The 15,157-nt window shown below is 40.5% G+C and overlaps 1 protein-coding gene across 16 annotated transcripts in view; it reads right to left on the bottom strand.

Moving 5' to 3' along the window:
• The window catches only part of COBL (cordon-bleu WH2 repeat protein), a 175,255-nt gene that overhangs the window by 22,200 nt on the left and 137,898 nt on the right, over nucleotides 1–15,157 (bottom strand). For all 16 annotated transcript variants that reach the window (XM_071804413.1, XM_071804407.1, XM_071804412.1 and 13 more), the window contains one exon: nucleotides 3,865–4,141. In XM_071804413.1, coding sequence (XP_071660514.1) covers nucleotides 3,865–4,141 — 277 coding nt within the window. The remainder of the gene's footprint in view (nucleotides 1–3,864; nucleotides 4,142–15,157) is intronic.

Here is a 15,157-nt window from a genome sequence, read left to right as displayed (position 1 = left end):
GCCCACGGTACGTGCCATTTCTGACCTGGCTATACTATTATGTTGCTATATGCGGACAAACCTACTGCATGATGAAGACTGTACCCATAAATGCTCTCAGCTTTCCTTGACTTCAGTGGTAGATGAGGTGCAGACCCTCCCGTGATGTTCTAATGCTATCAGACAGTTCAGCTATGCAGAGACCACCCAGGACGCCCAATAAACAACTCCAGAAAACCTAAGAAAAATGAATTTAAAACTAAACATACAATTAACCAAAGTAAGCAATATGGCAAAATCACCTTGATCTCCTGGAGCACAGGCTAAGCCCCTGGACCAAATCAAGGTAAGAACTGTGGAGCTGATTCTACTTTTCCCTGCAGTTCTTCACAGTGCACATGCAAAGAATCACTTGGGCTTTCTTTATAGCCCTAAACGCTCCAAGTATAATTTGCTTCCACTTTAAGGGCACTTTTCACAGCCCACAGAGTACAAAATAATTTTAGTATACAGCATATAAATTCTTAGGAATTAGTTATTTCACTGGGTGAAAAGCCCAAGTTTTAGTCAGATTTACAATTTAAAAGGATGAGCTAAATATTCCCACTATTCTGATTAACCTTTTTTTCCCAAGCCTCAGCCAAATTAGTCACTAAATAAAATTTCAGGCTTCACTGGAGCTCAGACTAAAGGAGGACTTTGACTCACTACTACTAACCACTACTTCTTTACAGTAGCTACGTGTTCTCCCAATTTTTCTTGTCTTCCATTTAGGTTTGAGTTAGATCGTAGTACACTGACTAGAAGACAGAAACGAATTAATAAACTCCATGTAAAATTCTCCTTTAAGTTTTGTAGCTTCTGATATATATTTAACACTCTGTGTAGCTTGGTATCAATTATTCACATGAATGGCACTTTGACTTGTCTGGGAATTTAGGAGGCTGGTTTTGTCCTGAAAGCAGCCTGTTCATCGTAAGAACTACAAACAATCTCAGAGCTCCCAAAAAAATTTATTAGTGGAGTGGCAGCTGTTCTGACAGTGGAAGCTGAAACTGATGTTCTCCAAATTTGGCTGTACTCAAATTTGTACTCAGAACTGATTTACATCCCACTAAAACAAGAACTTCATACAAATAGGTTTTAAAAAACCTCATTTTTTTCCTTCCCTCTACACTTAGGAAGTGGCTTTTGAAAACTTAGCAAGTTGACCTCAAAAGCAGAATTTTCAAAGCTGGTTTGTTTACAAACATAGGTTAGGAGTGGAATTGGATTTACCTTCAAATATTACTGGCACATTCAGAGCATAAAAGTTTAAAAGATACTACTGTCAGCATTGCTGCTGTGGCAGTCTAAGTGGTTGCTAATATAAGATTAAAATAAATCACAAACGTTAAGTTTCTGCTATATCCTAAAACTGATCTGAAGAAATTTTACTGTCCCAGAGCCTAAAAAACAAATAGAATTTATGAAAAATAACTGCACTCCCCAGACAACAACAACTGTCTCCAATAGAACTTATGAAAAATAACCATGCTCCCCCAACAACAGTAACTGTCTCCCATTTCAGTCTAAGCCCACTTTTTTTAAATTATGGACGTATTAGATACAGAATATTCAGCACAATAACATCACAGAAAAGATTGAGTTGGAAGCCCAGCCCAACCTCCTGCTCCAAGCAGGGCTAATTTCAAAGCCAGACCAGGCTGTCCAAGGCTTTGCCTGGCTACATTCTGGAACCTCCAGGCATGGAGATTCCTTGACCTCTCTGGGCAGCCTCTTTCACTGCTTAACCACTCCTGTTTCGAGGAATTTCCTCCTTACATTCAATTTTTATTTCCTTTACAGCAGCTGGTGACGGCTGCCTCTTGTCTTTCAACTGCGTATTGCTGAGAAGCTTCACAGTCCTCCTTCAGTTGAGGGAGAGACTGCAATCAGGTCCCTCCTTACCCACATCGCTTTTGCAAGGTGAACAACCCAGCTGCCTCCTCTCCGCCTCACACCTCGTGTGCTCCAGCATCCCAGACCTCTCTGTGGCTCTTCTCTGGACCCTCTCCAGTTTGTCAATCTCTCTCTTGAACGGGTGGCCCGGTGCTATGGCACTGGCCTCACAGCAGCCAAGCAAGGGGAGCAATCACCTCCCCAATTGCGACAGGCTGTACACCACGCCACCCTTCAGCTTCACTCCTTCGGCTCAGCTGGACCCCTGAGCAGCAGTCCTGACAGCGTCTTATGAAGCGTCCCGTTGCCTCTTCTACATTCACTTTCTCCAGCTACTGAAAACTTTGTGTGGTGAATGTGCAATGTACAGAACATAAATCTTTGGCTGAAGTGAAAGACGGAGAGAATACAGACTTCCAAGAGGAAGTGTGTCACTTAATGACCTGTGGTGATACTTTCTTTTACTAAAAAAATAAAAGAAGTCAAAAATATTTTTCACTGATTATGATTGTTCTTACAGGCTTTTGTCTTGATGTCTTTGCTCAACATTATGGCAACTTCTTCCCCCACCACTCAGTGTGCATGTGTGTTTTCCTAACCAGTTTAGAACCCACATTTTGAGGAAAGTTGAGATTCCTTAATTTCCTTACAAGGCCCAATCTAAGTCTATAGAAATTAATAGGTTGCTTTTTTGGATCAGGTCTGGAAAGTTATTTGCAGTTACTATACTAGCCTATCTAATCCACCAAATAAAGACTGCTCAGGACCTAAGAAACTGTAAAATGACAATTCAGGAGAAAAACATATTGCCAAGCAAGTATCTAAGTGAGGCTTGACCTTGTCCCTATTGATACTGATGGATAAAGAAAAGCCCTGAGATCATTCCAATAGGTTAAATACTGACTTTAGCCTAATTTATCCTTAATTTATCACCCACTGAATGATCCAAGATGAAGTTCTCCCTCAAAAATGTGAGGAAGGAAATAACTAGGTCATGAAACATGCTCTTATGAAGGAGCTACAGATTAGCAGCTGAATGGAGACCAGAAAGCACAGACTTTGTGTCAACTGAGAATTCAGAGGAATTTCTGGCCCCTGTCCCATGACTCCGCAGCATCACACAGAGCGGATCCCTGTCAGTATTACCAGGCCACCCTCCTTGCTGGAGGCACAGCTTCCTACTTGGCCAGTTTGTATTTGCAAAGTCCTATAAATTTTGGGTTCCCTTTGCAGCCCTGCCACCAACTATGTGAGTTTTGGCAAACAAACAGTGTCAGAGTCACTTGTGCTTGAAGGCAGTTTCTAGTTAAATTCCAGGTTCTCGTATTTTCTTGCAAAAACTGCAGGAAAAAGTTTGTTTATGCCAAAAAAAAAAAAAAAAAGAGAAAAAAAATAAAAGGAAATATGCTGAAAAAAAAACCCCAAATGTATAATGCCAGTGAGGTTAGAATTAGGTGAACATACATATGGGTGCACACACTCATCAACCAATCCCACATTTCACTGAATACAATCCTTTTCCACCTGGCTTTTGGTAGCTTGAATTTTTTCCATTTTATGAACTTTCCATTTTATGTCCCATGTCATTTTTTAAAATCAATATATAGTAACATTTTAAGCACTTCATATGTTATCAGAACTACAAAATAAACTAAACTGTAACAGCATTATTTCAGACTTCTTGGAGAAATTGACTCCGGAGGGCAGCGGTCTTTTGCAAGGAAAATAACTACAAGTTCAAACAGAAAAGTGACCTTTGCCTGTTGCTACAAGTATGTCACTGGAGGGGATTTGGCAGTGAACTCTTCACTGGGAGGAGTCACTTGGCATTGGTGCTGGTTTTCGAAAGAGCAGAAGAAAGCAGAGGTTGGTTTTCTTAAATGATTCCCTACAAGGAGGACACGGAAGATACTTTCCAAGAGCCAGTTGCAAACCGAGTTTTACCTGTGTGGAGCACTGTCAGATCCCACGCTACGGCAGCAGGTGTTCCTTACAGGGCACATTTCTGTGCCACACGTCGCATTTGCCTCGGCTGAGTCCGTGTAGCCATTGACCAGCTTGACGTCTCTCGACTTCACACTGTCATTTTGTGAATCCAAAGAGACTATGTCGGATGGGGAGCTCACCACACCCGAGTCTTCTGTGGTGTCCTCAGATGCAAAACAGCTGCTTTCTGATGCTGTTTCTTCCACCTCTGATAGCTCCAGTACCACGTCATCCACTACATAAACATTAAATGGAATACAGCAAGGAAAGTTAGTTAAAAGTCATCAGTACATAAATCAAACACAGAGAGCTATTCCTTTGTAATTGGAAAAAAAGAAACAGTATATAATAGTATTTGTATATAGGATAAAGATTATTTGAAAAGTGACAAAAAATTCCGTCTTTGCTTTTAGAAAGGTGGTTTGTTATACCTGTCCTGTGGAGTTTGGGTTTTTTACCTTTCATATCAAATCAGTTTCCTTACTTCTATGAAGGAACAACTTTCCAGGGACAGTTTCTTGGGGAATTAGACCAAAATTTAAATGATGTGGTACAAGAAATCACTCCTGTTATTGCTTCTGACAACATATTCTCATTATTCCTCTTCCACACTGCCAAACAGATAATGAAATTTCCAATAAGAAGTCTATACACAGGTAACAATGGGCAGCATTTCCTTGTCAGGACACTGAACTGGTAAAGTAGATCTGCTGCTGGCCCACTGGATGTCACTTCGTTTTACCATGCTTCATTTTCCTATGTGTTAAATGGGAGAATAACAATCATCTCTTTTTTCAAAGCATATAAAATCTACTACTAAGTGTACAGAAAAGTAGACACGACTATGCTCAAAGAAGAAGGTTTTTCAGCATTTAGTCATCTACAAAGGAGATCAAGGGATATTCCCTTTGCACATTTAACTCTATTAAAAGATTAGACACAGAACAATTTTTCATACTCTGTTTTAGTTTGGTTCCTATGAGCTACTTGGGGTTTTTGTTTGTTTGTTTGTTTGTTTTTAAATACACTTTTGCTATTTCCCTTCAGAAATGTACAACTCTACATTCTCTCCTGCAATCACGCCATTAAAGAGAAACTCCCAAGAAGGTCAATAATTTCAAAGACTGAAATTCTTGAGTGACTTAAGACAGAAGCAAGCCCAAACAAACTTATTTTGATCAAAAGAAATCAATAAAGACTAATCTAAATGTTTAATTTGGAATTATAAGTGTGCTCCATTCTCTTCTTCAACCTCAGTAAGCAAAAGGAAGATTAAATAATAGTTTATGGTCTGATCCTGAAGACATTTGTGGTAGATGTTAATTATATGAGAAGTTCCAGGTCTACAAGTGTGACTAAGATTAAACAGACACCTCACTGGTTTTTAGGGTCAGAATCTACAACTTTTTGAAGCACACACGAAGCTACAGCTCAAGAAAAATGATCATCAGAGAGAAATACTTCTATTATGTTGCATACACAAAAGTATTTTCTTTAAGTCAGAGAACTGAAAACAACTTTGTCAAAAAATGTCATAGAAATAATTTTGAAAGGGTGTAGCTTAGCAATGAAGCCCTAAGTAAAACTAAAATAAAAATCAAACCAACATTCTCCTTGACTGAGGTTACAAGATGCCATTAAGTACTGAAATTGATTTCTGACAGCAGAAGCAATAAAATTCAGAGGGTTACAAATCATTATTAAAGTTGTAAGTGCTGTCAAGAATTCACATTAATAATACAAGATGATCCAAAGACTCTATTGTGACTTTGGAAGTAATGTTACTTGATTTATTTGACCTTATTTTCTATAACATTAGCTCTAGGTTCCAGATTTAAGCCAAGATATAATTCTGTTTAAAAATGGCAATTATAGGAACCAAGTATGTGTCACTGAATGGATTAGAGTATGCTCATGACAAAATTGCAGTTAGGAAAACACCAGCATCAAGGAGAAATATGAATAATTTTGACATTAAGCTCCAAATCATAAAAGCCCACAAAGATTGTCAGTAAACGAACAGGTAAGAGAATATGGTCTGCTTGGCTTTCGAACAAAAAAACCCCAACAGTAACAACCCACCACCGAAGCATTAATAAAAGGCAATTAAGAAGAGAATAAAGTAGGATAGCAAAGAAATAAATTTAAAGAGTGGAAGTTGAAGAGTGGAAGCACACGGGAAGATTGCGAAGCAATGCACAATGCAGTATACCTCAATGCAAAGAGACCTCTATATAACACAGGCCACGTCTGTTGTCACCAGGGTGCCATAAACGACCTCCACCCTATAGCTGGCACAGCCATTTATAACAAAGTACTTGCTTCCAGTTCCTGACACCAGGATGGCAGGCTTTTCCTCCCTAGCTGTCTATCTCATTTCCTCATCCTCTTCTCGCCTGCCTGCAACTATTTCCTGCATCTTTCTGCTCTGGGATTCAGATCCTTTTGGTCACCCAGCCCCACTTGCCTTCTGTAGTAACAACACCCGAGCCTCTTCCTGATGCAATTCAGAAAGATGCTCTACGGCAGGATCTCCATTCCCCAGCCCATTCTTCTCACATATCAACAAACAAAATGAAAACCAAGTCTCTTATTAATCAGGGTCCACATGCGAATCGATCCTGATCTGCTACATCTAGATCTCAGCAGCTGAATCACCCAGCCCAGTGTAAGAACCTCCTCATTCAATACCAGTTTTATCCTGAAGTATGTAACTACAGAAAGACACCTTTCTATTCAACAACTAAATTCCCTGCACTTAAGCAAAACCAAACTTTCTCCCGTTCTTCAAGTCTATCAGTATTGTCAAACCGCTTCCCTAATCTTTTATCTTCACTGAGAAGATCCATGAATTTTTAACAGAGTTAACACATTTGATTGCTACTACTACTCGTCTGAACATGAAAGCACCCACATAAAACACGACTGCTACAGTTCCGTGTCATGTTAACAACCTTGTTTCAGCTAAGAGCAGTACTAAAACACCCCTGTTTTAAAGTTGAGCCATCCTTGGATGGATTAAGAAAGAATCTATTCCTCCTTCTACATGCATGATTAAGTCTCCACTGGTGCAAACTGAAGTTGTATTGGCATTACTGGGTAATGATACATGACATGAACAAAGCCCTCCTCAGCTTCACTGAATGGTCTTGACTTCAGGAGTCAGAAAATACCTTTTAAAACTTTCTAATTCTACAGAGAGAACTGGGTAACATGCAGTAGTAGATGTGATTCTCCCTTGTGATTTTTGCCTATTTTTTCTCACAGGGAATGCACATGCAGGAAACCACCACACACAAAGCAGAGTGTGGTCACAACGACGGTGGCCACTGAGGTTATCTGTTGGTCAAATAAAGAAAAATCTCAACATTTGTTTCTCTCTTCTCTGTCAAGACACTACAAGATTTCAATATGGGCTCTGATCTTCAAGACCTCATGTAGAGATACTGAGGTTATGACAGAATATTCGGCAAGTACTTCAAGATTGGACACACAAATAACAATTGCCACAGACACTATATTACTGAAACACTGATGTACCTCAGAAGACTGTGTTTCCAAATCTATAAGAATGCCAAGATCTCTGTTCATTAGCTTCAGGTGGGGTGCGATATTGAAAGGGGTGTAGAACTTGGCCCGTGGTTTCCAGGTCATACTGAGGTCTCCATGGGACATGTCGCCCCCAGATGAAATTGGAGAGTGTCCCTCAATGCCCTGCATTGTCACTTACCTACGTCCTGCTCCAGGTTGCGAACTGTTCCATACCAGAGATCTCCCCTGCTCAGCATCAGCGGCACTGCCGCTGAACAATTAGGTCAACCACAATTTACAAAGGCTTTCTTGTGGGGGGGGGGGGGGGCGCAGATGATGACTGGGATGTCTGTTTGCAAGAATGTTGCCTGTGATCATCAAGAGGGAGAGAGGAGAGTAGCTCACCAGTAAAGAATGTGAGCTTCTTGTTTAACACAAAGGAGATCTTGTCGCTTTAATCTCAATAGGCTGTAAGTAATTAGGAAAACACTGAACTCCGAGTTTTGAGGAGTCATATCTGCACTCGTGTAGTTTGATACCGCATATATGTACACATTACTCATACAGAATGCCAGCGATGGGGAGACAGATAAACCTCACCTGGTTTAAATGCTAATCAGCACTTTCAGAAATGAAGACTTAATTCAATAGCTGAAGACTACCATGGGTAAAATAATCTGATTACTACCATGAATATAAACGCCACTGACTTTGAATTAAATTAGAATTGGACCTAAGTGTTCAAAAGATGCACATTCTACCCAGACTTGGAAGATCAGTCACCAAAGCCCAAGCCATCACTTCGAGTCCAATGGGCACAGGGTGTAAGTCTTTTCAGGCTGTAACTGTTTGCGAACTGCTGTGACCTCCTGGTTTTACAGCTCTGCTGGTGGTGTACTGTCACATTCAGTAATGACAGAAACTGTATAACCAAAACAGTAGCAGTTGATTTAACCTTACATGGTGAATAATTTGAACTTCATAATGCTTTTAGAGACGCAGAGTTCCTCTAATTCCTCTGTGTTCTTGCTAAGAGGTTGATAATTACTTTCCAATTTCTTTCAGCACTTGTTTCACTGCCAAAAAACTTTCTTTTCATGGGCTAAAATTGCATTGCTGTAGTTCAAATGGTCTATTACAATGAAGATGTAAAAAATATTAAAAACTTCATGATGTTAAAGAATATTAATTCTTATAATGATTCCCAAATTACAACATAATTATTTCACTGACAGTACTTAAAACTTCTAGCAAGAAACACTGCTCTAATTATTTGTACTAGCAGTAAAAAAAAGACCAGTATTACAAATGTGTACATTTTTTCATACACTTAGAAGAAGGTCGGTAGAAGACATGGGAAAATAAAACATTTATCATGGCAATGATTAACAGAGATTATGAAAATGGACAACACAGGATTATCATAAGACTTTTCACACAGTTACAATGTGTTCTCATTCCACTTTACTCATTTTGCTCATTGATAAAAAACTTGTACGTAGAGACAGGTGTTAAAAACCATTAAGCAGTTAAAGCACAAGACAGAATGGGAGGACTTCTCTCTATTTATCACAATTAAGATTGTTTTAATCCAACATGCTTCTTAGTGTATTTGAGCCTACATACATACTTCCTTTTGTTTTTTAATTAAAAGAAACAAAGAGAAAATAAATGACTACTGTTACACATTAACAATAGCATGGGGGCAGTGGGGGAACAGACGGAGCTCTGAGGAACTCCTTCTCTCCCAATTCCAATAACTGCCTTGCAGAAACTGAAGGTGACGCTAGGAAATGCTGAGGTGAGGAACCATGCTCTGCAGCTCCAGCCCTCCTCCAGAATGAGGATGTAGAGCAGCTTAATGTTGGCTCAGCTCATTTAGGTCACAGAACCACAGAATCATTTAATTTGGAAAGAACCTCTGGAGGTCACCTAGTTCAATGTCCTCCTCAAAGCAAGGCTAACTTCCAGCTTAGCCAAGGTTGCCCAAGACCCTGAGCAGCTGAGGTTTGAAAATCTCCAAACATGGAGACTCCACAGCCCCTCTGGGAAACCATGAACCAGTCTCTCGGTAATGTTTAATGCTTCTCCCCATAAAGAACATTTTTTTATTCCAAATCGATTTTTTTCTAGCTGCAACTTGTCACTTGCAGTTTTAGCCTTTTGCAGTGGATCTCAGAGAAGACTCTGGCTCACTCTTCCTTTTCTTTCAGATGCAAGACAGCATTCGAATTCTCCTTACCCCTCCCTTCTGCAGGTTGAATAAGCCCTGTTGCTTCAGTACCTTCATGTGCACCTTCAATGCCCTCTGCCAAACCCTGCTGTCTCTGCTTTGGTTTGTCACTATCTTCTTCTCCAGAACTCAAAACTGAAACAGTTTTTGGACAATGGACACAGATGGGGCTTCACAGCCAAGAAAAGGGGAGCAATCATTTCCCTTGATGTGCTGGCTCTGCTCTGCTAGTGCAAGCCAGCCCGTGGTTAGCGCTTCATCACTGTGAGGGCACGCTGCTGACTCACACAGTCCTGCATGTGACTCCCAGCTCTCACATAATGAGACATTTTCACATCTCCTTCCTAGTCTTATGCCCCACGCTCATGTTTTCCAACAGGTCCTTTAATTGCAAGTCATTCTTACTGCACAAAACCTGCAAACAAAAGTAAATCCATTCCTTTACATGCTAGCAAATAACAAAAATTAGAAGACTCACAAAGCACATGTCTCACCAGACATATAATCAGAAAGCTACAGATGGAGTATTATTAGATACACCCTGTGAATATACAGCATTCTCAAGCTAATCAGTTAACTTAGCTACCTAGACGTACTGTCCTATGGTTGAAAAATAAATGCAGTGTGGACTGACTTAACCTGCCTTACCAATTTGAGGTACGTAAGAACTTCCCTTGAGGTTAAACCTGTCTGCTGTTGGTTGATATCGGAACACAAAGGTAACTTTTTACAAAAGCATTTTTGGCAATGATGTTTCCTACACCAAAGGCAATAAAAGATAGGATCAAGCCAGGGAGCAGGAACTGAAGAGTATCCCAGTACCTCCACTGTTTTGTCCATGTACTAGTGACTGTCAAGGTCTGTGCATTAATGTTTGATTTTCCTTTCAAACCCATGCTGAAAATTATCGTGAAGTCTCTCTCTCAGAAGAACACTAGGTAAGACTGTCTGCTGGCTCTTCAAAGACTCAGAGGAAACTACCACTTCAAGCAAATGTCTGCCACCCTCTCCCATTTCAGACCTTTATTTTTACCACCTGCCAAACAAGGAAAGAAAAATTTCTGAACTAACACAACACAGATTTTCAGACAGGAGAAAATTAACATATTGGACTTCACTATCCCCATTTATTTCCACCAATCTTTTCTTCAATGACTGAAAAAGCCTCTCTGGCATCTGCAAAGCCCATTTGACCTAGAATGCTGCTTGTATTGCTAAACTGCTTTTCGATCCTCTCCTTTTTGGCACTCTCTTGAACCTACTAGTTGCTTGCTTTTATAAAAGCCTTGTTTTGAGGCTCTGATGAGTCCACACTGTAGCAAGTAACCAGCCTTCCTTTTCCAAAGAGATCAGATGTCGCAAAAGCGACATGAAGAACAAAATGCTCTTTGACAGGAAAAGGACCCATGTGTCAAAGTAGATCCTTCCCTGATAAGCTGGAGAACATTGCCACTTGTCTTGGAGAAGGACAGATTTTAAAAAATGAGTCAGCAGTCTGAGTTATTTCCTTTTACACATGGTGAAGTATAATGGCGAGACCTTCAGAACAGCTCCTGGTGTTCACTATCTGGAGTTAACAGCAAGTCAGAACGACCCACAAGGTGCTTTCCTGCCTCTTGTCGGTCCTTTACTTCGGTGTGAGGAGAGGGACAGTTTGCCTGGTCTGTGCACTTCAGAGACAGATCATGGACAAGCAGACAATGTAGGTTAAAGGAGGAGGACAACATGGAAACATATTTAAGAGCATATAATAGACTTGCACTTCTTAAATCACCATGTGTAACACTGGTAACATGCTGTGATCAATGATGGGGCTCTTTGGAGGCCTTTGCAGGAAAGGAAAAATCTAGATCTAAAACCAGACTGCCCAATATAAGGAGCCTGGTGAAGAAATAAACCTCTCTCCATGTTTTGCTGCAAATTACTAGTCTTAAGCGACAGATTTTTGGCAATCTGCATCCTTTACAGAGGCGGTGAAGCACACTGCAGAATCTAAACAAATGGACTGTGAAGGTGATTTTCATGAGCCACCTTAGAGAACACACCCTGTAAAATTGCATGAAAAGCATACGTAGTGTAACAACTAAAACCAGAAATTATTAGTGCACCTATGCAATAAAACAATGTTTTATTAGGTGATTTTTAAGACCACAGAAAAATGGCCATTTGCTCAACTTTTCTTTTTAAACTTCACCATCTTCCCCTCTTGTGCACTCTGTTCTATCAATTCATTCTCTTCCTTCGTTTGTCTGTTGACAATTCAATGAAATCTCTACTACAGTTTCATATTTCTAGCATAATCCAGAAGAGAAAAACATAGAACACTTTTGCATTGTAAATATACTTCTCTTCCCCAGGGACTAGCTGCCAGCAAACTCAGCAAAGAGACAAAAAAACCCAACCCGAAACCAAACACACATACACATACATACACAGACACTTGTGGGATTTAAGAGCTCTTTCTGTAGTACAGAGGTACTATTCTACTCATAGTTGTGTATTTCAAGTTAAAAGTGACTTAAAATTTAGGACGTGTGGAACAGAATCAGGTCAGTCTGTAATAATGTATTATTGGAGACATTAGGTATTACACACATAAACAAATTTGGAAAGTTGCTTTCTGTTTATGGGGACTTGCCTTGGGCATATTCATACTTCCATTGAAAACTGCTGCATGAATGAGAAAAAATACTTCTAGAACCTTCCTAACAATGGAGACTTACTAGGCTGTAACGGCAACAAATACTGGTTTTGCTTAACACCAAAAGCTAAGAGTGAACTCCAGGCTGGAGTGGCAGTTAACAAAATGGGATTTCATCAAACCTGTAAATTTTTTTCTTATCCATCCTCACAGCACTTCAGTCCATTCAGATCTGTGATAACGCCCTTCAGCTCCACTGTCAGCGCATCCATTATTTTCCCTTACATCACCTTCTATCTTTGTAAAGGATAGTATCTATAGTATCATCTGAAGTCAGACAGAGCCCTGAGAAAATTAAATGTTTCATGTACAAACCACCTAACTTACAATTAGGACGGAACAAAATAACTCTGTTTAATTGGCCAAAGCATGCTTCAGCCAAACCACCAATAACGTAAATACTTTCACAGAAGATTTTCAGCAGCTAGCTCCAAATATAAATATGAAAACATTTTCATGCACCTCTCTGCTATAAAGACACAAAGCTTTACTCTGATTTCTTTTGATGTACATAACTGACTCTTCTTGGACCTCCTCAGTAATGGAATACCTGCGTCCTCCAAAGTTCAAAGAACAACAGGCTTTTCAGTATACTTTTTCAATTATATTTAAAAAAATACTTTAACCTAGAAAAGCATGCTTCCATTCTGAGTTTAGTTATCTTTTTACTGCACGTTCATGCTCGATTACTCTGCTAACATATTTCTCATAGCTGTGAAGACATCCAATGATGTCAACAGAAGTATCTACCTGGAGGGACACTGCTTAGAATACCTGAACACTTCTCATCACTATGGTGTTTTGCCTCTGAAATTGCCCAGTGAAGAAACAATTATTCTTAGAATCACAGAATGTCGAATTGGAAGGGACCCACAAGGATCATCGAGTGCAACACCTGTCCCTGTACAGGACAACCCCACAGTTCACACCATGTGTCTGAGGGCATTGTCCAGTCTCTTCTTGAACACTGTCAGGCTTGGGGCCGTGACACCTCCCTGGGGAGCCTGTTCCAGTGCTCCACCACCCTCTGAGTGAAGAACCTTTTCCTAATGTCCAACCTAAACCTCCCCTGGCACATTTTCCTGTTCTTGCAGAGAACAAAACTAAGCACCAGCGTATGCTAAGTATCTCCCTGAAGATCTTGTGTGATAACCTCCACAGGGGTACGTACCATTTTCAAAGAGCAGTTCCTGGGCACTCTGCAGACCAGATTCCTCTGCTGGGACGAGGGCAAATCGAAGGCAGTGAGGGCAGGACAGTGAAAGCCAAGCACACTCACCACCTAAAACACTGCCAGGCATCCTGGGGCTAAGCTGGCAGCAAACACCCATCGACATGCTGCAGAATCCCAGAAAGGCATTTGATTGTAGGGAAGGATGGCAAGAGACAGTCATCTTTCCCAATAACACAGATGTAACCAAGAAATCACTGTGTGGGGCAAGAATCAAATGCAGGGGTATCACGAACTCCACTTCGGGCTCTAGCCATGAGGTTCTCCCTTTCAGTAGCACAAGCTGAAGCTCTCCCTGGGAGCCCCGTAAGGAGGGGAACACTGGACAGGTGGAGAACGAAGTGCTCATGGAAGAGCTCTGCTGTCATGTCATCATTCCTCTCTGACAGTAGATGGGCTAGATCATATTATTTCAAACATAAGCAGAGATGGAAATACTTAAGTGAGATCTGAATTTGGCCCACTCTTTCACAGTCCTTTTGTGAAGTCAATTATCTCATCAATCCTGCTTTGCCCTGGGGCTCTCTTTCCCTGTTAACTTGAAACACCAGGAGGAAGAAATGCAAACATGCAAGAGTGGTAACTGGATGTTACACTCTGTGCTGATTTGCTGATAACAAAATGTTAATGGCAGCGTCATCTCTGGTAGTACGATGAACAGCAGCCTGATGCAAGAAATAGGTCATTATCTGAACACCCACTTGGAATGAATTTTACCCTTCCATATTTTGTGCTGTCAGCATCAGATCCTGTTTTCAATCCAGCAGTTGGGTTTTGCCACTGACTTCAATGGGTGCAGGACTGGGCCTCTCATTGACTGAAATGCAAAGCTGAAGCGATCTCCTGCATGGGATGGATCGCCACAGGGAAAATTTGTCTGCATTTTTATTCATGTGAAGCATTTTAAGGCCTTCATTTACACAGTTCATTCAATAATAACGTGCATGCTGTATAATGGGGTACCTGATTAAGCCTGCTTAAGTGCTCTGCTGGAGCAGGGCCATTTCTAGAATGTGAAGGTTCAATATGATCATACCGTCAAAACAGACAAGCTAGTTTGGGGAATTTTTCACCCGAGTTAATGGGCTTAATTAGGATCAGTATATAAGGTCATTTTTCCTCTAGAAAATTTGGAAATGTCTTTGAATTTCTTTCTTTTTAGCCTCAGTTCCTCCAGAAATTAGGTTGAGAAGGTCACAGTGTTGTAGTTTTATAAGTCTGTCTATGAAACTCTTCAGTAACTTTTAAACTGGCTGCCAGCTTCTCCTGAATTAGTCAGGAAGGATAAAAGTCCAAAGTTGAGTGCCAGAAGTCTCATAAAGAGGTAGAAGGATAGAGCAAGGTGACTTTCTTCATATATGTGCTGATATAAAAGCTCATTCTCTGTTATCTACCAGGAATACCTGAGGGAAGGATGCAATGAACAACAGCAAAGCTTCAACCCAGAGTGTGCTGGGGTTTAGACACCAGAGAACCGAGTTAGGGCAGAAGTAAAAAAAAATATGCTTTGGGAATCACCTGATGGGGTCTGAGGGAAGAGAAGAAGAAAGCAAAG

This window comes from Patagioenas fasciata, chromosome 2, assembly GCF_037038585.1.
Source record: "Patagioenas fasciata isolate bPatFas1 chromosome 2, bPatFas1.hap1, whole genome shotgun sequence".
Classification (NCBI taxonomy): Eukaryota; Metazoa; Chordata; class Aves; order Columbiformes; family Columbidae; genus Patagioenas; species Patagioenas fasciata.
The sequence above is the reverse complement of the archived record's forward strand: the minus strand, read 5'-3'. Positions and strand labels throughout refer to the sequence as shown.